Source organism: Oncorhynchus clarkii, chromosome 1 (genome assembly GCF_045791955.1).
Source record: "Oncorhynchus clarkii lewisi isolate Uvic-CL-2024 chromosome 1, UVic_Ocla_1.0, whole genome shotgun sequence".
NCBI lineage: Eukaryota > Metazoa > Chordata > Actinopteri > Salmoniformes > Salmonidae > Oncorhynchus > Oncorhynchus clarkii.
The window spans coordinates 86,525,835-86,550,081 of NC_092147.1; the positions used below are offsets into that span (position 1 = coordinate 86,525,835).

At 45.1% G+C, this 24,247-nt stretch overlaps 1 protein-coding gene across 5 annotated transcripts in view; it reads right to left on the minus strand.

Annotated features, from left to right (window-relative positions):
* LOC139413595 (protein FAM135A-like) overlaps positions 1–24,247 on the minus strand; it is a 53,328-nt gene that overhangs the window by 15,145 nt on the left and 13,936 nt on the right. For 2 of the 5 annotated variants that reach the window (XM_071161194.1, XM_071161177.1), the window contains exons 4-11: positions 15,119–15,258; positions 10,193–10,263; positions 9,533–9,706; positions 9,177–9,303; positions 5,631–5,784; positions 3,507–3,584; positions 2,725–2,774; positions 2,254–2,412 (exon numbers count right to left, since the gene is read on the minus strand). In XM_071161194.1, the coding sequence (XP_071017295.1) occupies positions 2,254–2,412; positions 2,725–2,774; positions 3,507–3,584; positions 5,631–5,784; positions 9,177–9,303; positions 9,533–9,706; positions 10,193–10,263; positions 15,119–15,258 (953 nt within the window). The remainder of the gene's footprint in view (positions 1–2,253; positions 2,413–2,724; positions 2,775–3,506; positions 3,585–5,630; positions 5,785–9,176; positions 9,304–9,532; positions 9,707–10,192; positions 10,264–15,118; positions 15,259–24,247) is intronic. The other 3 variants (XM_071161185.1, XM_071161202.1, XM_071161211.1) reach the window with 3 other exon arrangements.

Genomic DNA, 24,247 nt, shown 5'->3' on the forward strand with positions numbered 1-24,247 from the left:
TAGTGAGGTGCATTACAGTCAGCAGGGTTAGTGAGGTGACCCATGGTCAGCAGGGTTAGTGAGGTGCTCCACGGTCAGCAGGGTTAGTGAGGTGCTCCACGGTCAGCAGGGTTAGTGAGGTGCTCCACGGTCAGCAGGGTTAGTGAGGTGCTCCACGGTCAGCAGGGTTAGTGAGGTGCTCCACGGTCAGCAGGGTTAGTGAGGTGCTCCACGGTCAGCAGGGTTAGTGAGGTGCTCCACGGTCAGCAGGGTTAGTGAGGTGCTCCACGGTCAGCAGGGTTAGTGAGGTGCATTACAGTCAGCAGGGTTAGTGAGGTGCATTACAGTCAGCAGGGTTAGTGAGGTGCATTACAGTCAGCAGGGTTAGTGAGGTGACCCATGGTCAGCAGGGTTAGTGAGGTGCTCCACGGTCAGCAGGGTTAGTGAGGTGCTCCACGGTCAGCAGGGTTAGTGAGGTGCACCATGGTCAGCAGGGTTAGTGAGGTGCTCCACGGTCAGCAGGGTTAGTGAGGTGCACCACAGTCAGCAGGGTTAGTGAGGTGCACCACAGTCAGCAGGGTTAGTGAGGTGCTCTATGGTCAGCAGGGTTAGTGAGGTGCTCCACAGTCAGCAGGGTTAGTGAGGTGCTCCACGGTCAGCAGGGTTAGTGAGGTACACCATGGTCAGCAGGGTTAGTGAGGTGCACCATGGTCAGCAGGGTTAGTGAGGTGCTCCACAGTCAGCAGGGTTAGTGAGGTGCTCCACGGTCAGCAGGGTTAGTGAGGTGCTCCACGGTCAGCAGGGTTAGTGAGGTGCTCCACGGTCAGCAGGGTTAGTGAGGTGCTCCACGGTCAGCAGGGTTAGTGAGGTGCTCCACGGTCAGCAGGGTTAGTGAGGTGCACCATGGTCAGCAGGGTTAGTGAGGTGCTCCACGGTCAGCAGGGTTAGTGAGGTGCACCACAGTCAGCAGGGTTAGTGAGGTGCTCTATGGTCAGCAGGGTTAGTGAGGTGCTCCACAGTCAGCAGGGTTAGTGAGGTGCTCCACGGTCAGCAGGGTTAGTGAGGTGCACCATGGTCAGCAGGGTTAGTGAGGTGCTCCACGGTCAGCAGGGTTAGTGAGGTGCTCCACGGTCAGCAGGGTTAGTGAGGTGCACCATGGTCAGCAGGGTTAGTGAGGTGCTCCACGGTCAGCAGGGTTAGTGAGGTGCTCCATGGTCAGCAGGGTTAGTGAGGTGCTCCACGGTCAGCAGGGTTAGTGAGGTGCTCCACGGTCAGCAAGGTTAGTGAGGTGCTCCACGGTCAGCAGGGTTAGTGAGGTGCTCCACGGTCAGCAGGGTTAGTGAGGTGCACCACAGTCAGCAGGGTTAGTGAGGTGCAGTCAGCAGGGTTAGTGAGGTGCACCAGCAGGGTTAGTGAGGTGCACCATGGTCAGCAGGGTTAGTGAGGTGCTCCACGGTCAGCAGGGTTAGTGAGGTGCTCCACAGTCAGCAGGGTTAGTGAGGTGCACCACAGTCAGCAGGGTTAGTGAGGTGCACCACAGTCAGCAGGGTTAGTGAGGTGCACCATGGTCAGCAGGGTTAGTGAGGTGCTCTATGGTCAGCAGGGTTAGTGAGGTGCTCCACGGTCAGCAGGGTTAGTGAGGTGCACCATGGTCAGCAGGGTTAGTGAGGTGCTCCACGGTCAGCAGGGTTAGTGAGGTGCACCATGGTCAGCAGGGTTAGTGAGGTGCACCATGGTCAGCAGGGTTAGTGAGGTGCTCCACGGTCAGCAGGGTTAGTGAGGTGCTCCACGGTTAGTGAGGTGCTCCACGGTCAGCAGGGTTAGTGAGGTGCACCATGGTCAGCAGGGTTAGTGAGGTGCACCATGGTCAGCAGGGTTAGTGAGGTGCACCATGGTCAGCAGGGTTAGTGAGGTGCACCACGGTCAGCAGGGTTAGTGAGGTGCTCCACGGTCAGCAGGGTTAGTGAGGTGCACCATGGTCAGCAGGGTTAGTGAGGTGCTCCACAGTCAGCAGGGTTAGTGAGGTGCACCATGGTCAGCAGGGTTAGTGAGGTGCACCATGGTCAGCAGGGTTAGTGAGGTGCTCCACGGTCAGCAAGGTTAGTGAGGTGCATTACAGTCAGCAGGGTTAGTGAGGTGCATTACAGTCAGCAGGGTTAGTGAGGTGCATTACAGTCAGCAGGGTTAGTGAGGTGCATTACAGTCAGCAGGGTTAGTGAGGTGCACCATGGTCAGCAGGGTTAGTGAGGTGCTAGGTGCTGCTAATCTACTCACTCTGAGTGTGTGATGTTCCACAGCCAGCAGGGCAGCAACATTCTCCTGCAGTGAGACCACCTCCAGGAACTGACCCCACAGGGCCATGAGGAGGGAACACAGCTGGGCCAGGTTCATATTGACCAGCTCTGCCAGCTCGTCCGGGCTCTCCGCTCTCTGCTGTTGGAGAGAGGGGGACATGGATTAGCCCAGTATAGACACCAGGGGGCGCCACAAAGACAAGCTAAAACACAAACACAGGCCCTGTTCCAATTCTTCCATGTTTCCTTGAGGTCAGCTCATCTCTATTTGATTTCAAATCCAAATCACACTCAATGAAGAACTTTGTCCAGGAGTTTAAGTCCAGGACTTTAATCTGGGTCAGGGAGACCTGCCATAGTGCTGGAAGTGATTAGTCCACTAAGTAGACCTATCGACTTGACTATGAAAAGGGCTCAGACAGTGAGCTGATGGCAGAAACTAATATCGTACCTTGACTTGATCACAGAGCTCAGTGAGACGGTTCTCAACGTCTAGTTCCTCTGGAGAACAAAACAAAGAGCATTAAAAGAGGTCCTTTTTTGTTGTCAATTCCACAATCATATACAGATCTGTCAAGTCTGACAGACAGGCTGGAAAATCAACGGTATCATTAGACATAAGAGCCAATCAGATGGATGAAGAGAAGACAAGAAGAGAGCCAGAGAGAGAGACCTGGCCCCCAGAGATATGACTGACAGAAAAGGACTAGAAGAAGAGAGCCAGAGAGAGAGAGACCTGGCCCTCAGAGATATGACTGTGACAGAAAAGGACTAGAAGAAGAGAGCCAGAGAGAGAGAGACCTGGCCCCCAGAGATATGACTGTGACAGAAAAGGACTAGAAGAAGAGAGCCAGAGAGAGAGAGACCTGGCCCCCAGAGATATGACTGTGACAGAAAAAAACAAGAAGAAGAGAGCCAGAGAGAGAGAGACCTGGCCCCCAGAGATATGACTGTGACAGAAAAAGACAAGAAGAAGAAGGCCCACCTGTGGGGAGAAGGAAGTGTGTGAATAAATGACAGACAGAGGACTATGACAGGCCTCTAGGAGTTATAGTGACTGAAAGACTGAGGCATTGAAGCACACAGAAAGATTACCAGGTGTGTGGGGAAAAAGGAACCAAAAGAGGAGAAAGCAAAGAAACCAAACGGGAAAAGAAAAGATATGAAGAAGCAGGTTGAACTGAGGGTAGAGGGAAGGGACGGGAGGGTAGGGTTCAGGTAGGGGGGACATACCTATAAAGACGTGCCTTTGGTCTGGAGGGAAGGGTCTTCTGAGTACTCTCTCATAAAGGACTTGCATGCTGGGCTTGGCTAGTAGGAGTGATTGGCACATATATAAGGGCATGTTTAACCTTGCTGTTGTTGTTACTATGCCCTCTAAGGTTAGAATGGATTAATAAGTACTTGATCATGTTCAGGATGAAACATTTGTTGTGACTGTGACTAACAGTCTGTGAAGCACCAGACCACAGCTAGTTGTAGGGAGGAGAGTTGATGTTGTGACTGTGACTAACAGTCTGTGAAGCACCAGACCACAGCTAGTTGTAGGGAGGAGAGTTGATGTTGTGACTGTGACTAACAGTCTGTGAAGCACCAGACCACAGCTAGTTGTAGGGAGGAGAGTTGATGTTGTGACTGTGACTAACAGTCTGTGAAGCACCAGACCACAGCTAGTTGTAGGGAGGAGAGTTGATGTTGTGACTGTGACTAACAGTCTGTGAAGCACCAGACCACAGCTAGTTGTAGGGAGGAGAGTTGATGTTGTGACTGTGACTAACAGTCTGTGAAGCACCAGACCACAGCTAGTTGTAGGGAGGAGAGTTGATGTTGTGACTGTGACTAACAGTCTGTGAAGCACCAGACCACAGCTAGTTGTAGGGAGGAGAGTTGATGTTGTGACTGTGACTAACAGTCTGAGAAGCACCAGACCACAGCTAGTTGTAGGGAGGAGAGTTGATGTTGTGACTGTGACTAACAGTCTGTGAAGCACCAGACCACAGCTAGTTGTAGGGAGGAGAGTTGATGTTGTGACTGTGACTAACAGTCTGTGAAGCACCAGACCACAGCTAGTTATAGGGAGAAGAGTTGATGTTGTGACTGTGACTAACAGTCTGTGAAGCACCAGACCACAGCTAGTTGTAGGGAGGAGAGTTGATGTTGTGACTGTGACTAACAGTCTGTGAAGCACCAGACCACAGCTAGTTGTAGGGAGGAGAGTTAATGTTGTGACTGTGACTAACAGTCTGTGAAGCACCAGACCACAGCTAGTTGTAGGGAGGAGAGTTAATGTTGTGACTGTGACTAACAGTCTGTGAAGCACCAGACCACAGCTAGTTGTAGGGAGGAGAGTTGATGTTGTGACTGTGACTAACAGTCTGTGAAGCACCAGACCACAGCTAGTTGTAGGGAGGAGAGTTGATGTTGTGACTGTGACTAACAGTCTGTGAAGCACCAGACCACAGCTAGTTGTAGGGAGGAGAGTTGATGTTGTGACTGTGACTAACAGTCTGTGAAGCACCAGACCACAGCTAGTTGTAGGGAGGAGAGTTAATGTTGTGACTGTGACTAACAGTCTGTGAAGCACCAGACCACAGCTAGTTATAGGGAGGAGAGTTAATGTTGTGACTGTGACTAACAGTCTGTGAAGCACCAGACCACAGCTAGTTGTAGGGAGGAGAGTTAATGTTGTGACTGTGACTAACAGTCTGTGAAGCACCAGACCACAGCTAGTTGTAGGGAGGAGAGTTGATGTTGTGACTCCAAGGGTGAGCAAGTCAACTACTACCATCAACTTCCTTCTAGAACGGCTGAAAGGAATTATTTTTGTAGGAGGCAGGGAGCAAATGATGACATGCAAATACTATGATAAACAACACAGCCAGTTGATGAAGACAAATGTACAATACATCAAACTCATTCTAGATACAGACAATGGAAAAAGCAAGAGAGAGAAGAGCACAACATTAAACAAGAGTGTTCTAACAGTAAAGTCTGGCAGCAGGCTAGAGGTGTGTGTTTCTGGATCATGTTGAGGTGTAATACACAGTTGAATGTCCTGTAATTCTCTCACTGGGTATCAGGGCTCTCTAAATCTAATTCTTCAACTCAAACCCTGCAGTCAAATCAAGCTGCAGGTCCAGTGTTGTAATGTCAACGCCAAAACTGAGGTAATAAATGGACTATGGGGGAATGACCCAGTCTGTCAGTGCCACATATCCATTACATCTGTGGAGCATCAACATCCTGGAGATTCTTTCCATTTCAGTTGACACCGTTTTTCTCCATGCAGCCACCTGGCAATGTGATGGGTGTGTGACTGACTGTTTGTAGTGTTACCATGGTGTAGTGTAGGTCTACCTAGCTCCATGCGGTGTGAGGAGGGCAGGTCCTTGCTGACGGAGGTGAAGTAACCAAACAGGCCCTGGTAGGCCAGCAGTAGGCTGGCACAGAGACTGTGGTGAAGACTGAATGCATGCTGCAAACATTGGTCTGACACCAGGAATGTTCTGCCCTGAAGGGAGGGAGACACACAGGGTGTTAATAACAGGTCATAACAGGCTATAACAAGTCACAGATGCTGTGACACACACACACAGTCAAGACAAGGTCACAGTGAAGAGAATGGATTCCTCATTGCACTGCTTTCTGAGCTCTCTCTCTCTCTCTCTGTGTGTCTGTGTGTGTGTGTGTGTTCTGAGCTGCCCCATTAGGTCTTGCTGCATGTATCTTAGAGTGACAAGGGGACTGAGCATTGTCTCTAGCATTCCACTTCATTGAACATGTTGCATTCAGGCATCAACCCTGTGTGTGTGTGTGTGTGGGAGGGGGGGGGGGCTAGCTATTAGCTCCCCTTCTCCATGTCGGTGTTATTACAAACCAGTTACTCTTAGACCTCCAGCTAAATCCAACATCTCTCCCTAATGGTTTCTAGTAGAGCTTCTTCTTCCCCATCTCATCGGTCAATAACCTCTCCTACCACAACTTGTTTTCCTTCTGCCCTGTACCTTACAGTCTTTATGAAGTACAGCTTGTCCCTGGCAGCAGAACACGCATTCTTATATAAGTCATTACTAGCAGCAGAACACTCATTCTCATAGAAGTCATTACTAGCAGCAGAACACTCATTCTTATAGAAGTCATTACTAGCAGCTTGTCCCTGGCAGCAGAACACTCATTCTTATAGAAGTCATTACTAGCAGCAGAACACTCATTCTTATAGAAGTCATTACTAGCAGCAGAACTCTCATTCTTATAGAAGTCATTACTAGCAGCAGAACACTCATTCTTATAGAAGTCATTACTAGCAGCAGAACACTCATTCTTATAGAAGTCATTACTAGCAGCTTGTCCCTGACAGCAGAACACTCATTCTTATAGAAGTCATTACTAGCAGCTTGTCCCTGTCAGCAGAACACTCATTCTTATAGAAGTCATTACTAGCAGCTTGTCCCTGTCAGCAGAACACTCATTCTTATAGAAGTCATTACTAGCAGCTTGTCCCTGTCAGCAGAACACTCGTTCTTATAGAAGTCATTACTAGCAGCTTGTCCCTGACAGCGGAACACTCATTCTTATAGAAGTCTTACTAGCAGCAGAACACTCATTCTTATAGAAGTCATTACTAGCAGCTTGTCCCTGACAGCAGAACACTCATTCTTGTAGAAGTCATTACTAGCAGCAGAACACTCGTTCCTATAGAAGTCATTACTAGCAGCAGAACACTCGTTCCTATAGAAGTCATTACTAGCAGCAGAACACTCGTTCCTATAGAAGTCATTAACAGCAGCATAACACTTGTTCCTATAGAAGTCATTACTAGCAGCATAACACTCGTTCCTATAGAAGTCATTACTAGCAGAATAAGGGTCACAAAATACAGATAACTTTCGGACATCACGGTTGGAAGATTCCCGGAATTAGGAGGGGAATAAGTATGAAATCTGTGAATCCTCCAACAGGATTTCTGGATGAAGGTGTACTAGACGGGTCGGTTATTTGATTGATATGCTGCTGGTCGATTTCTTTAGATCTAGATATATTGTCATGGCACACGAGACAGCTGTCTGATTCCTGCCTGTCTCAGTGGACCAATCCGTTGTGGAGGCAGCGGGGATGGCACAGTCCATCACTAAGACAGGCTTCAGTTGAGAGGGTGTCTGATTCCTGCCTGTCTCAGTGGACTAATCCGTTGTGGAGGCAGCAGGGATGGCACAGTCCATCACTAAGACAGGCTTCAGTTGAGAGGGTGTCTGATTCCTGCCTGTCTCAGTGGACCAATCCGTTGTGGAGGCAGCGGGGATGGCACAGTCCATCACTAAGACAGGCATCAGTTGAGAGGGTGTCTGATTCCTGCCTGTCTCAGTGGACTAATCCGTTGTGGAGGCAGTGGGGATGGCACAGTCCATCACTAAGACAGGCATCAGTTGAGAGGGTGTCTGATTCCTGCCTGTCTCAGTGGACTAATCCGTTGTGGAGGCAGTGGGGATGGCACAGTCCATCACTAAGACAGGCATCAGTTGAGAGGGTGTCTGATTCCTGCCTGTCTCAGTGGACCAATCCGTTGTGGAGGCAGCGGGGATGGCACAGTCCATCACTAAGACAGGCATCAGTTGAGAGGGTGTCTGATTCCTGCCTGTCTCAGTGGACTAATCCGTTGTGGAGGCAGTGGGGATGGCACAGTCCATCACTAAGACAGGCATCAGCCGAGAGGGTGTTTGCTTTGGTACCTCAAGCAATTTGATAGAATGGAGAAAATAAGTGAAATTGCATTGGTCTTTCCATAAATGTCTAAAGAGTATGAGAGTATTCCTTAGGCCTACAATACAGTATGTGTGAAGATAATGCTTTGGGTATCATTTAAAATGTTGAAGTTAAGAAGGTAAGTGTGGCTTAGATGCACAAGACTCATCTCTCTCCAGAATGCATCTTCTCCGGCCAATTCATTGTTTCATATTAACTGCGTGAATGGTTTGCCCTTCGATTGTTAAATTCTATCAATTCACCACGACACATAACACCAGTAGTACCTTTCATTCTCATCTATCTATGTTTGTTTTGTTCCGGTCATTTCTGTTAATGGATTCAACATATTATTATTTGGCCTACAGTCAGGGAAGAAGAAGAGCTACTAGAAGCCATTAGTGAGAGATGACTGATTTATCTGGAGGTTGAGGACTAATTGGTTTGTAATTACCATTCTCCATGTCAGAGTGAACACGTTGTTTGCAGAGCTCACAACCTGTGCTACACTCGTGAGAGACACGTTTTGGGTTATTTCATTCCATTTAAGAGTTTGGTCCATTTATTCATTGTATTATGTTTGGAGCGCTCCTGTTAATATTGTTTAAGGACGTGCACCTGATTATCCATAGATGTAGACCTAGGCTACCTGGCCTGTGTGCAAATGTAGAAATGTGCCTATTTGGGGAAGTCTGATAGTATCTGTGATTGTCTTAACTCATCACCACTAATGAGCTGTGGATCTTCTCAAAGTGTTTATTTCTTTACCTCAAACGGCAGGTGAACAAAGTATATTTTTACATCCATTGAGAATGACAATAGTTCCTCAATGTATTTGAAAAATCTTTCCATCTTTCTCCCATTGATAAAAGGGAAACATATCATGGTCTGATCCAGTGGAAACGTCATAGCAGGAGGGGGAGGAGGAGGGTGGGGAAAATGTATTTTTATTTTGGTTATGTTGATCTCTGGCTCCGTCTTGAGTCATTTGTGCGTCTTAATTATTCAATCACAGTGCCCTTAAAGCATCAGACAAGCTCAGTACATATAGTTGATGTTATAGGGTGTGTCAATATATGGAAAAATACACGTTTTAGAACAGACAACTCAGACGAGAAACATTTTTTTAGAGGAAGACAGCCCTGAGGCCTAATCTATACTTACATCAGCAGACAGCTGTTTGACATAGCTGGTTCCAAACACCACATTCTCCAGGGCCGGGATGACAGAGTCTTTACTCTGCTGGGGGGCGGTGCGATTCAGCCATGTACTCTTCACTAGCCGGGGGAAACTACAACAGACAACAGCCATTAAGGAATCAACTGGTCAACACCTTTCAGTTATACTGCTCTGAAGACAAAGTCTAAACTGGAGGCTGGATAAATATAGTGTAGATTTACATCTTAGTCATTTAGCAGACGCTCTTATCCAGAGAGACTTATGCTTATTTATGAACGTGATGATATATCCAAGTCAGTCCGAAGTCACACCCTATTCCCTATACAGTGGGGGGGTGTTACCTGATGAGGGGTTGGTGCAGGGCAACCAGGGATGCGTGGACGGCCATAGAGACGACAGACAGGTGGAAGTAGTCGAACATGATATTGATGTGTTGGTGGATGCCTCGGTTCAGGCTAAAGTGCAAGCGGAGCGAACGACTGCTGATGTTCTGCAGGGAGCTGAGCTCCTCGGGCCTAGTGGAAAAGAACGTATCTGCTGGAGAAACTCAAATCATACAATAGAAAAATGTATTCATATAGATGCATAAAGAATATAAAAAAACTGTGCGCAATGTTTCCATCTAAAGTATTGGGAAATATTCGACTTGAAATGCACTGCTGCACACTCCCTTGGTATAAACAGACCCCATCAGACGTGTCTAAAAAGTGCCGGATACGGGTTTATTAAGGACACCATAGCAGAGATCCAAAAACACAATCTTCATCTAAAAATAGCCAGATCTGGGTTAAAATACTACATGAAGAATTTAAAAAACTTTATCTGGGGTTGAATGAGCTTGTCTGGTGTTTTAGTTGCAAACCTGCCACCCCCATCAATCTGGCTGTCTGGGCAGGCTAAAGAAAACACTAGAAGTACAGTATCTAAGACTTCAAATGGTGTTTGAACACAGGTTTGGTAAGAGCATAAGAAGCACAGTGTTCGGCCATGATGAAACGTACGAGAAGTCTCCATCTGTGAAGTATAACTCCAGAGAGAGCTGGAAGTCCATGTCATTGAGGGATTCTTCTACCTGAAGAGGGATAGAGACAGACAGGGGAAACAATCATTTCAGAGGGGGAAAAGAAACGGAGTGAGTGATAGTGAAAGTGAGCCTATTTCCCCATCGACAGAGGAACTGAATTCCACCATGACAACAACCCAAGAGCACCATTCACTAGCGTACTACTTAGTATGAAGCAATGTGCAGTACTGGGCATGCATTCTTAGTAGTACGTACTAGAGGTCGACCGGTTATGATTTTTCAACGCCGATACCGATTATTGGAGGACCAAAAAAAGCCGATACCGATTAATCGGCCGATTTAAAAAATATATATATGTATTTGTAATAATGACAATTACAACAATACTGAATTAACACTTATTTTAACTTAATATAATACATCAATAAAATCAATTTAGCCTCAAGTAGATAATGAAACATGTTCAATTTGGTTTAAATAATGCAAAAACAAAGTGTTGGAGAAGAACGTAAAAGTGCAATATGTGCCATGTAAGAAAGCTAACGTTTCAGTTCCTTGCTCAGAACATGAGAACATATGAAAGCTGGTGGTTCCTTTTAACATGAGTCTTCAATATTCCTATTTCCCTCTATACCATTTCCGTCTTTGTATTTCATTAACCTTTGACTATTGGATGTTCTTATAGGCACTTTAGTATTGCCAGTGTAACAGTATAGCTTCCGTCCCTCTCCTCGCTCCTCCCTGGGCTCGAACCAGCAACACAACGACAACAGCCACCACATTGAAGCAGTGTTTCCCATGCAGAGCAAGGGAAACAACCACCCCAAGGCTCAGAGCGAGTGAAATGTTTGAAATGCTATTAGCGCGCGCTAACTAGCCAGCCATTTCACTTCGGTTACACCAGCCTCATCTCGGGAGTTGATAGGCTTGAAGTCATAAACAGCGCAATGCTTGACGCACAACGAAGAGCTGCTGGCAAAACACACGAAAGTGCTGTTTGAATGAATGTTTACGCGCCTGCTTCTGCCTACCACCGCTCAGTCAGATACTTAGATACTTGTATGCTTGTATGCTCAGTCAGATTATATGCAACACAGGACACGCTAGATAATATCTAGTAATATCATCAACCATGTGTAGTTAACTAGTGATTATGATTGATTGTTTTTTATAAGATACATTTAATGCTAGCTAGCAACTTACCTCGGCTTACTGCATTCGCGTAACAGGCAGTCAGTCTCCTTGTGGAGTGCAACTAGAGAGAGGCAGGTCGTTATTGCGTTGGACAAGTTAACTGTGCGGTTGCAAGATTGAATCCCCCGAGCTGACAAGGTGAAAATCTGTCTTTCCGCCCCTGAACGAGGCAGTTAACCCACCGTTCCTAGGCCGTCATTGAAAATAAGAATGTGTTCTTAACTGACTTGCCTAGTTAAATAAAGATTAAATAAAGGTGTAAAAATAAAAATAACATAATCGGCGCCCCAAAATACCGATTTCCAATTGTTGTGAAAACTTGAAATCGGCCCTAATTAATCGGCCATTCCGATTAATCGGTCGACCTCTAGTACGTACTACGTAGTATGAAACAATGTGCAGTACTGGACGTGCATTCTTAGTAGTACGTACTACGTAGTATGAAGCAATGTGCAGTACTGGACGTGCATTCTTAGTAGTACGTACTACGTAGTATGAAGCAATGTGCAGTACTGGACGTGCATTCTTAGTAGTACGTACTAAGTAGTATGAAGTAATATGCAGTACTGGACATGCATTCTTAGTAGTACGTACTACGTAGTATGAAGCAATGTGCAGTACTGGACATGCATTCTTAGTAGTACGTACTACGTAGTATGAAGCAATGTGCAGTACTGGACATGCATTCTTAGTAGTACGTACTACGTAGTATAAAGCAATGTGCAGTACTGGACATGCATTCTTAGTAGTACGTACTACGTAGTATGAAGCAATGTGCAGTACTGGACATGCATTCTTAGTAGTACGTACTACGTAGTATGAAGCAATGTGCAGTACTGGACATGCATTCTTAGTAGTACGTACTACGTAGTATGAAGTAATATGCAGTACTGGACATGCATTCTTAGTAGTACATTAGTATGAATGGATAGAAATCAGAGGAAACCCTTCAGAGTGGAAAAACCATACCGTGTCTCTCTTCCTATATCCATACCATCATACCACGTCTCTCTTCCTATATCCATACCATCATACCGTGTCTCTCTTCCTATATCCATACCATCATACCGTGTCTCTCTTCCTATATCCATACCATCATACCGTGTCTCTCTTCCTATATCCATACCATCATACCGTGTCTCTCTTCCTATATCCATACCATCATACCGTGTCTCTCCTCCTATATCCATACCATCATACCGTGTCTCTCTTCCTATATCCATACCATCATACCACGTCTCTCTTCCTATATCCATACCATCATACCACGTCTATCTTCCTATCTCCATACCATCATACCGTGTCTCTCTTCCTATATCCATACCATCATACCACGTCTCTCTTCCTATATCCATACCATCATACCACGTCTCTCTTCCTATATCCATACCATCATACCACGTCTCTCTTCCTATATCCATACCATCATACCGTGTCTCTCTTCCTATATCCATACCATCATACCACGTCTCTCTTCCTATATCCATACCATCATACCGTGTCTCTCTTCCTATATCCATACCATCATACCACGTCTCTCTTCCTATATCCATACCACCATACCACGTCTCTCTTCCTATATCCATACCATCATACCGTGTCTCTCTTCCTATATCCATACCACCATACCACGTCTCTCTTCCTATATCCATACCACCATACCACTTCTCTCTTCCTATATCCATACCATCATACCACGTCTCTCTTCCTATATCCATACCATCATACCACGTCTCTCTTCCTATATCCATACCATCATACCACGTCTCTCTTCCTATATCCATACCATCATACCACGTCTCTCTTCCTATATCCATACCATCATACCACGTCTCTCCTCCTATATCCATACCATCATACCACGTCTCTCTTCCTATATCCATACCATCATACCACGTCTCTCTTCCTATATCCATACCATCATACCACGTCTCTCCTCCTATATCCATACCATCATACCACGTCTCTCCTCCTATATCAATACCATCATACCACGTCTCTCCTCCTATATCCATACCATCATACCACGTCTCTCTTCCTATATCCATACCATCATACCACGTCTCTCTTCCTATATCCATACCATCATACCACATCTATCCTCCTATATCCATACCATCATACCACGTCTCTCTTCCTATATCCATACCATCATACCATGTCTCTCCTCCTATATCCATACCATCATACCACATCTCTCCTCCTATATCCATACCATCATACCACGTCTCTCTTCCTATATCCATACCATCATACCACGTCTCTCTTCCTATATCCATACCATCATACCACGTCGCTCTTCCTATATCCATACCACGTCTCCCTTCCTATATCCATACCATCATACCACGTCTCTCTTCCTATATCCATACCATCATACCACGTCTCTCTTCCTATATCCATACCACGTCTCCCTTCCTATATCCATACCATCATACCACGTCTCTTCCTATATCCATACCATCATACCACGTCTCTCCTCCTATATCCATACCATCATACCACGTCTCTCTTCCTATATCCATACCATCATACCACGTCTCTCTTCCTATATCCATACCATCATACCACGTCTCTCTTCCTATATCCATACCATCATACCACGTCTCTCCTCCTATATCCATACCATCATACCACATCTCTCTTCCTATATCCATACCATCATACCACGTCATTCCTCCTATATCCATACCATCATACCACGTCTCTCTTCCTATATCCATACCACGTCTCTCCTCCTATATCCATACCATCATACCACGTCATTCCTCCTATATCCATACCATCATACCACGTCTCTCCTCCTAAAGCCATACCATCATACCACATCTCTCTTCCTATATCCATACCATCATACCACGTCATTCCTCCTATATCCATACCATCATACCACGTCTCTCTTCCTATATCCATACCACGTCTCTCCTCCTATATCCATACCATCATACCACGTCATTCCTCCTATATCCATACCATCATACCACGTCTCTCCTCCTATATCCATACCATCATACCACGTCTCTCTTCCTATATCCATACCATCATACCACGTCTCTCCTCCTATATCCATACCATCATACCACGTCTCTCTTCCTATATCCATACCACGTCTCTCTTCCTATATCCATACCATCATAACAGGTATTTATTTTATAACCTGCTATTGTGAACAATATCCATGTGAAATATTAGGCTAAATTGTCTACATTAAAGCTAAATAAATCTAGGCTAAATAGCCTGCATCTAATTGGCCAATCATATGGATCACTGCAGTGGAGCTCAAGCTCACTCAGTATGAAGCAATGTATTGGGCATTGTAAGTAGTATGCTACTGTGGACATTTGAACACAGGCTAGCCAGAGCCTCAGTGAAAGTCAGCCTATTGTCCTCTATAGCAGAACTGATTCTAACCAGCACAACGACAACTTGGTCATTGGTCACGGTCTTAGCCTACAGTCTAGCTTCCTCATCTTAGCTTAGCCTACAGTCTAGCCTCCTCAGCTTAGCCTATAGTCTAGCTTCCTCAGCTTAGCCTACAGTCTAGCCTCCTCAGTTTAGCCTACAGTCTAGCCTCCACAGCTTAGCCTACAGTCTAGCCTCCACAGCTTAGCCTACAGTCTAGCCTCCACAGCTTAGCCTACAGTCTAGCCTCCTCATCTTAACCTACTGTCTAGCTTCCTCGTCTTAGCCTACAATCTAGCTTCATTACCTTCTTCTCATCCAGCAGCATCATGATTTTGAACACCAGCACATCATTGACAACCACCTCCTCGTTCTTATAGAGGATCTGGAAGGTCTTGCTGCAGATGACGTCATCGACCACAGCCGCAGGGAAGGCCAGATCAGAACCTGTAATGAGAAGACATTTGTTTGAATGCAGAAAACTTACATCAACACAGTAATACACAATGACTGTATCAACAAAATAACTGAGATTAACTGGAGGCTAGAAACTGGAGAGGAGTGGGGGGGTTAGGTACTGGAGAGGAGTGGGGGGGTTAGGTACTGGAGTGGAGTGGGGGGGGGTTAGGTACTGGAGTGGAGTGGGGGGGGTTTAGGTACTGGAGTGGAGTGGGGGGGTTTAGGTACTGGAGAGGAGTGGGGGGGTTAAGGTACTGGAGAGGAGTGGGGGGGTTAGGTACTGGAGAGGAGTGGGGGGGTTAGGTACTGGAGTGGAGTGGGGGGGGTTAGGTACTGGAGTGGAGTGGGGGGGGTTAGGTACTGTTGTGGAGTGGGGGGGGTTAGGTACTGGAGTGGAGTGGGGGGGGTTAGGTACTGGAGAGGAGTGGGGGGGTTAGGTACTGGAGAGGAGTGGGGGGGTTAGGTACTGGAGAGGAGTGGGGGGTTAAGTACGGAGAGGAGTGGGGTTAGGTACTGGAGAGGAGTGGGGGGGTTAGGTACTGGAGAGGAGGGGGGGGGGTTAGGTACTGAGAGGGGGGGGGGTTAGGTACTGAGAGGGGGGGTTAGGTACTGAGAGGAGGGGGGTTTAGGTACTGAGAAGAGGGGGGGTTAGATACTGAGAAGAGGGGGGGTTAGATACTGAGAAGAGGGGGGGGGGGGGTTAGGCACTGAGAAGAGGGGGGGTTAGGCACTGAGAAGAGGGGGGGGGGGGGGGGGTTAGGCACTGAGTAGAGGGGGGGTTAGGTACTACTAATAGGGGGAAAAAGCCAAACAGTAACATATCAGGATAATATTTGACGATATATCACATAATTATGACTATCGCAATATACATTTGTGCGCTGCTTAGCTGTACCAAAACTTTTTCTCCATCTTCTTTTTAAATAAGTAGCCAATTTGTTTTTAGTACTTTTATTTCCATGACGGAGCAAAACTGGTTTTCCATTGGCTCTCTGTCCCTCTGCAGCAGACATATGGTGAGCAATATGTTTGGAACATGGAATCCTAATAAAATCACAGTATCGAATAGCAATACATATAGAATTGTGACACATATCACATCGGCACCAAAGTATGGTGATAATATCGTATCGTGAGGTCCCTGGCAATTCCCAGCACTACTAGATACCGGTGAGAAGTTGGCCAGTTAACTTCCTATGAACAGCTTACAGTACATGTTCCCTCTAGCAGACATCCAGGATGTCAGCTGTGACCTGGCAGCAGTCTGAGGCATGTCCTGGCAGCATAGACACAGCAAACAGACGCAGTCAGTCTGTTGGTTGTTTTTACACATGGCTGATGGCTTACAAGGATGACTAACCATTTCCTATCCTTTCTAGGTGATTAACGGCACTATAGAACCTGCAACTATGTGATCAGCCGTGGAGGGACTAACAGCACTACAGAACCTGCAACTATGAGATCAGCCGTGGAGGGACTAACAGCACTATAGAACCTACAACTATGAGATCAGCCGTGGAGGAACTAACAGCACTATAGAACCTGCAACTATGTGATCAGCCGTGGAGGGACTAACAGCACTACAGAACCTGCAACTATGAGATCAGCCGTGGAGGAACTAACAGCACTATAGAACCTGCAACTATGTGATCAGCCGTGGAGGAACTAACAGCACTATAGAACCTGCAACTATGAGATCAGCCGTGGAGGAACTAACAGCACTATAGAACCTGCAACTGTGAGATCAGCCGTGGAGGAACTAGCAGCACTATATAACCTGCAACTATGAGATCAGCAGGGGAGGAACTAACAGCACTATAGAACCTGCAACTATGAGATCAGCCGTGGAGGAACTAACAGCACTATAGAACCTGCAACTATGAGATCAGCCGTGGAGGAACTAACAGCACTATAGAACCTGCAACTATGTGATCAGCCGTGGAGGAACTAACAGCACTATAGAACCTGCAACTATGAGATCAGCAGGGGAGGAACTAACAGCACTACAGAACCTGCAACTATGTGATCAGCCGTGGAGGAACTAACAACAATATATAACCTGCCACTACGAGATCAGCCGTGGAGGAACTAACAGCACTATAGAACCTGCAACTATGAGATCAGCCGTGGAGGAACTAACAGCACTATAGAACCTGCAACTATGAGATCAGTCGTGGAGGAACTAACAGCACTACAGAACCTACAACTATGAGATCAGCCGTGGAGGAACTAACAGCACTATAGAACCTGCAACTATGTGATCAGCCGTGGAGGAACTAACAGCACTATAGAACCTGCAACTATGAGATCAGCCGTGGAGGAACTAGCAGCACTATAGAACCTGCAACTATGAGATCAGCCGTGGAGGAACTAACAGCACTATAGAACCTGCAACTATGAGATCAGCAGGAGAGGAACTAACAGCACTATAGAACCTGCAACTATGAGATCAGCAGGGGAGGAACTAACAGCACTATAGAACCTGCAACTATGAGATCAGCCGTGGAGGAACTAACAGCACTATAGAACCTGCAACTATGAGATCAGCCGTGGAGGAACTAACAGCACTACAGAACCTGCCACTACGAGATCAGCCGTGGAGGAACTAACAACAATATATAACCTGCCACTACGAGATCAGCCGTGGAGGGAAAGACCAGAGAGGAACAGGAATCCACCAACCCAGGAAGGAAAACACCATACTGCTGGTGGAAAATACAATACAAGCTCATGGAACAGCTTTCTGCTGAAAATGAAACAACCCCATTTTGGGGAATTAGCCTTTTTCACCACTTAAAGTATAACACCAACTCTAGTCAATTGGGTGTACTACCAATGCCAGACAGACCTGGCTAGCAAGAGACCAGAGACAAGGCCTCCTATTAATAGGCCACTTAGAAACCCCAGCGTTGAGGTGAGGAGGAAGAACCAATCCCACTCAGCTAAAGCTCTCAGCCTCTCACTGACTCCTATCAGGCTCAGAGCAGAAAACACTGGAGCATCCTGCAATCTCATCCTCCTTTGTCCCCTCTTAATCCTCACTGTGACAGGAGGATTGGTTGTTGGGGGACAGAATGCAGCGAGTGAGTGAGGCTGGAGTGGAGGGAGCAAAGGCATTCCTCTCAGTGCAGACCAGGACAGGGATGAGCTGTGACTGTTCCAGGCTGCCAGGACTCAGAAAAGAGCTGGGAACAAGGCTGGTTTTGTGAGATCAACCAGTCCTGCCACTATGCCAACGCCAAACCAACAACAAAACCCAATGGAGTAGACCAAATCCACATTCATCTGAAGGGCTTCCATCAATGTCTTTCAACCAAGAGTATCACTGTCAGTTCAAATGGATATTCAACTCACACATTGGAACTCTAGATGAACGGCATCTTTCACATTAAAAGAGATAGCATCACCATTCTGGAACGCACAAAATCAGACCAGACGATTTAGAGGAGAGCTTCATATCATATTTATCATCTCTCAGCTTGCTGCCCTTTGAAATACCCTCTCTGACAAATGAATCAACCGTACAAGCTAGCTTTTATAGGTGGTCACCTACACTAGAAAATAGTATCAAGGATCCAGTTTTTGGGATAGGGGTAGTTTTTTCACTTTTGGATGAATAGCGTGTCCAGAGTGAACTGCCTCCTACTCTGTCCCAGATGCTAATATATGCATATTATTATTAGTATTGGATAGAAAATACTCTGACGTTTCTAAAACTGTTTGAATGATGTCTGTGAGTATAACAGAACTCATATGGCAGGCGAAAACCTGAGAAAAATCCAACCAGGAAGTGGGACATCTGAGGTTTGTAGTTTTTCAAAGCTTGGCCTACCGAGTACACATTGAGATATGGATGAGGTTGCACTTCCTAGAGCTTCCACTAGATGTCAACCGTCTTTTTAAACTTGAATGAGGATTCTACTATAAAGGAGGGGCTCATGAGACCTGTTTGAGTCAGTGTTCTGGCATAGTGCCTCGGTCTCATGACGCGCGCTCCCGACCTTTCTAAAGACAAAGGAATTCTCTGGTTGGAACATTATGTTTTATGTTAAAAACATCCTACCGATTGATTCCATACATCGTTTGACATGTTTCTAAAGGACTGTAATGGAACATTTCGAGTTTTTGTCTGGATGAAATGCTCGCGCCTCATGAAGATGGATTACTGGGCTGAACACGCTAACAACAAGTGGCTATTTGGACATAAATGGAACAAATCAGTCATTTATTGTAGAACTGGGATTCGTGGGACTGCCTTCTGATGAAGATCATCAAAGGTAAGTGAATATTTATGGTGTTGTTTCAAAACTTTGTTGATTCCAAAACGGCAGCTATTCCTCTGGCTGTTTTGGGTTCTGAGCGCCGTTCTCAGATTATGCTTTTTCCGTAAAGTTTTTTTGAAATCTGACACAGCGGTTGCATTAAGGAGAAGTCTATCTTTAATTCTGTGAATAACACTAGCATCTTTTATCAATGTTTATTATTAGTATTTCTGCAAAATCACCGGATGTTTTGGGATCAAAACATTACTGCATGTAAGGCGCCAATGTAAACTGAGATTTTTGGATATAAATATGCACATTATCGAACAAAACTTATATGTATTGTGTAAAATGATGTCCTATGAGTGTCATCTGATGAAGATCATCAAAGGTTAGTGATTAATTTTATCTATATTTCTGCTTTTTGTGACTCCTATCTTTGGCTGGAAAAATGGCTGTGTTTTTTCAAGTTGGCGGTGATCTAACATAATCATATGTTGTGCTTTAGCTGTAAAGCATTTTTTAAATCGGACACGATGGGTAGATTAACAAGATGTTTATCTTTCATTTGCTGTATTGGACTTGTGAATGTGTGAAAGTTACATATTTCTAAAAATATATTTTTGAATTTTGCGCGCTGCCTTCTCAGCGGAATGTTGTCGAGGTGTTCCGCTAGCGGAACCCCTGCGCTAGAAAGGTTAACGTCTGGCCTAATCATTCCCTTCATAGTAAAATATGTTGAAGGAGAACCAAGAACTTAAACAAAACCCTCCCAAATTATGAACAATATGGAACCTGCTACACTCGCAATCAGAAAACATCCCTGTTAATTAATGAAGCATAACGAATGGTTAGAAAGCATACAGCACAACTTGGACTCGGATCATAATTCCATCTTGCTCTCACATCGTTACAAACAGAACATGCCATCTGAAAAACCTTGGATAACGTAGGTGAAGGATTGGTCTGAAATAAATATGGACATGTTATTAAAAGGCTGCTTTGACTGTACCATTTGGGGGGTATTATGTGACACAAACAAAAACACTAAGGAACTGAATGGGACCATTACTGACTACATACAGTGTGTTCTGAAACTATTCAGACACCCTTGACATTTTCTACATGTTACGTTACATCAATCTACACACAATACCCCATAATGACGAAGCGAAAACAGGTTTCTAGAAATGTTTGCACCCCACAAAAAAAAAACAGAAATACCTGACTTACATAACTATTCAGACCATTTGCTATGGGACTCAAATGAGCTCAAGTGCATCTTGTTTCCATTGATCATCCTTGAGGATGTTTCTATAACTTGATTGGAGTCCACCTGTTATAAATTAAATTGATTGGACATGATTTTGAAAGCCACACAGCTGTCTATATAAAATGTCCCACAGTTGACAGTGCATGTCAGAGGAAAAACCAAGCCATGAGGTCGAAGGAATTGTCCGTAGAGCTCCGAGACAGGATTGTGTCGAGGCACAGATCTGTGAAAGGGTATCAAACAATGTCTGCAGCAATCGGGGGAGAAGGGCTTTGGTCAGGGAAGAGACCGAGAACACGATGGTAACTCCAGAGCTCCAGAGTTCCTCTGACCTGAATGCCAAGCGTCAAGTCTGGAGGAAACCTGGCACCATCCCTACAGTGAAGCATGGTGGTGGCAGCATCATGCTGTGGGGATATTTTTCAGCAGCAGGGACTGAAAGACTAGTCAGGATCGAGGGAAAGATGAACGGAGCAAAGTACAGAGAACATTGATGAAAACATGTTCCAGAACACTCAGGACTTCAGACTGGGGCGAAGGTTCACCTTCCAACAGGACAACGACCCTAAGCACACAGCCAAGACAACGCAGGAGTGGCTTCGGGACTAGTCTCTGAATGTCGTTGAGTGGCCCAGCCACTGATCGAACATCTCTGGAGAGACCTGAAAATAGCTGTGCAGCGACGCTCCCCATCCAACCTGACAGAGCTTGAGAGAATCTTCAGAGAAGAATAGGAGAAACTCCCTAAATACATGTGTGCCGAGCCTATAGCGTCATAACCAAGAAGACTTGAGGCTGTAATCACTGCCAAAGGTACTGTTCCTTCTCCATTAATGTGACCTGACCACGGCCCCCATTCCACACTAATCCACATCTCTCCACCCTTATCAGTGACTGCAAACATGTGATTGTCTTTCCTTTACTCAGTACATTCCAAGCCTCTGGCTCATATCCACCCTTAATTAACCTGACCATATACATTCCTCCTACCCATTCACTTCTGGTGTAGAAACCAGACTGTGGCACTCCTCATTTCCTCATGATTAACAATATTTCAAGTTTAGAACTCAGAACCCATTATGCGTAAAGGGTCTGAATACGTATGTAAATTTAAAAAATGTATGTGCAAATGTCATCCATTTTAGAATAAGGATGTAACAAAATGTGGAAAAAGTCAAGGGGTGGATACAACTCTGATGAAATCCATTCAAAGAAACATTAAACAGAGTTTAAAAACTACTAGGATTACAAACTCAGAATGAAAAACATACTTGAAAATAACAATTCATGGGATGGCAGTCCCAGAATCATCCCAGAGTCCCAGAATCGTCTCTGAAAAGGTTGCCTTTCAGGTCTTCTCCAAACTCAATCCTCAGAAAGCAAAAGGCTGTGATGGTCTAAGTGGGATGTTATCAGGGAGTGTAAGTGGCTGTGTAACATGTACAGAATACTTTTTCAAATGTCATTGGACAGCAGCAGAACCACCCAAATCTAGAAAACTGAAACTATCGTGCCCATTCACAAAGTGAATCATCCCAATCCCTGAATGACGGTCATCCCATCTGCTTAACCTCTGTGATGATCTAATGTTTGGACCCCATTGTCCTGGGACACCTTCTCCTGCACACAGAGAGCCTACTGGACCCGTTCCAGCTGGCATATAAACCAGGTCGTGGAGCTGAAGATGCACCGGTCTTCCTCCTTCATCAAATCTACATGATCTGGATAAACCACGTTCAGACGCCACAATACTTTTTGTAGATTTGTTTTTATCTGCTTTCGACACATTACGTCCTGATATTCTGGTGAACAAACTAGCGACCATGAGCATCAACGCACGTCTCATCAACTGGATCAGGTGTTCTCTCACCAGTCGGGTCAGAAGAGTGAGGTTCAGTGTGAATACATCAGAACCCACTAACCGCCAATATAAGGGTACCCCAGAGCAGTGTCCTTTTGCTGGTTCGGTTCACCCTCTACACTAACGTTTGTACCCAAATAACACCAGAAGGTGCAACAGTAAAGTATGCAGATGATACAGCAAGGTGTTGGTTTAATAGAGGTGTCCAGGATGACTACAGGACAGAAATAAGAAAAACACATTCTTAAAAGGGGGAAAACAAAGGAAATGACAAACCTGTGAAATATAAAAGATGATACCGGGCCCATCCACATCGACTTCAAATAGAATCAGTTGAGCACAAATATCTTGGAACTATAATAGACTCAAAACTCTCCTGGACTCAAACACAACAGATATACAACAGATATACAACAGATATACAACAAGGACTGTATTTCATGAGGAGATTAAAGAAATATCAGGTCAATAAAAAACAACCACATTGTGTTTCCAAGCCTGGTACAAACAGTTATCCATCACTATTAAAACAACCACATTGTGTTTCCAAGCCTGGTACAAACAGTTATCCATCACTATTAAAACAACCACATTGTGTTTCCAAGCCTGGTACAAACAGTTATCCATCACTATTAAAACAACCACATTGTGTTTCCAAGCCTGGTACAAACAGTTATCCATCACTATTAAAACAACCACATTGTGTTTCCAAGCCTGGTACAAACAGTTATCCATCACTATTAAAACAACCACATTGTGTTTCCAAGCCTGGTACAAACAGTTATCCATCACTATTAAAACAACCACATTGTGTTTCCAAGCCTGGTACAAACAGTTATCCATCTCTATTAAAACAACCACATTGTGTTTCCAAGCCTGGTACAAACAGTTATCCATCACTATTAAAACAACCACATTGTGTTTCCAAGCCTGGTACAAACAGTTATCCATCACTATTAAAACAACCACATTGTGTTTCCAAGCCTGGTACAAACAGTTATCCATCTCTATTAAAACAACCACATTGTGTTTCCAAGCCTGGTACAACAGTTATCCATCTCTATTAAAACAACCACATTGTGTTTCCAAGCCTGGTACAAACAGTTATCCATCACTATTAAAAACAACCACATTGTGTTTCCAAGCCTGGTACAAACAGTTATCCATCACTATTAAAACAACCACATTGTGTTTCCAAGCCTGGTACAAACAGTTATCCATCTCTATTAAAACAACCACATTGTGTTTCCAAGCCTGGTACAACAGTTATCCATCTCTATTAAAACAACCACATTGTGTTTCCAAGCCTGGTACAGTTATCCATCTCTATTAAAACAACCACATTGTGTTTCCAAGCCTGGTACAAACAGTTATCCATCTCTATTAAAACAACCACATTGTGTTTCCAAGCCTGGTACAAACAGTTATCCATCTCTATTAAAACAACCACATTGTGTTTCCAAGCCTGGTACAAACAGTTATCCATCTCTATTAAAACAACCACATTGTGTTTCCAAGCCTGGTACAACAGTTATCCATCTCTATTAAATCAACCACATTGTGTTTCCAAGCCTGGTAGAA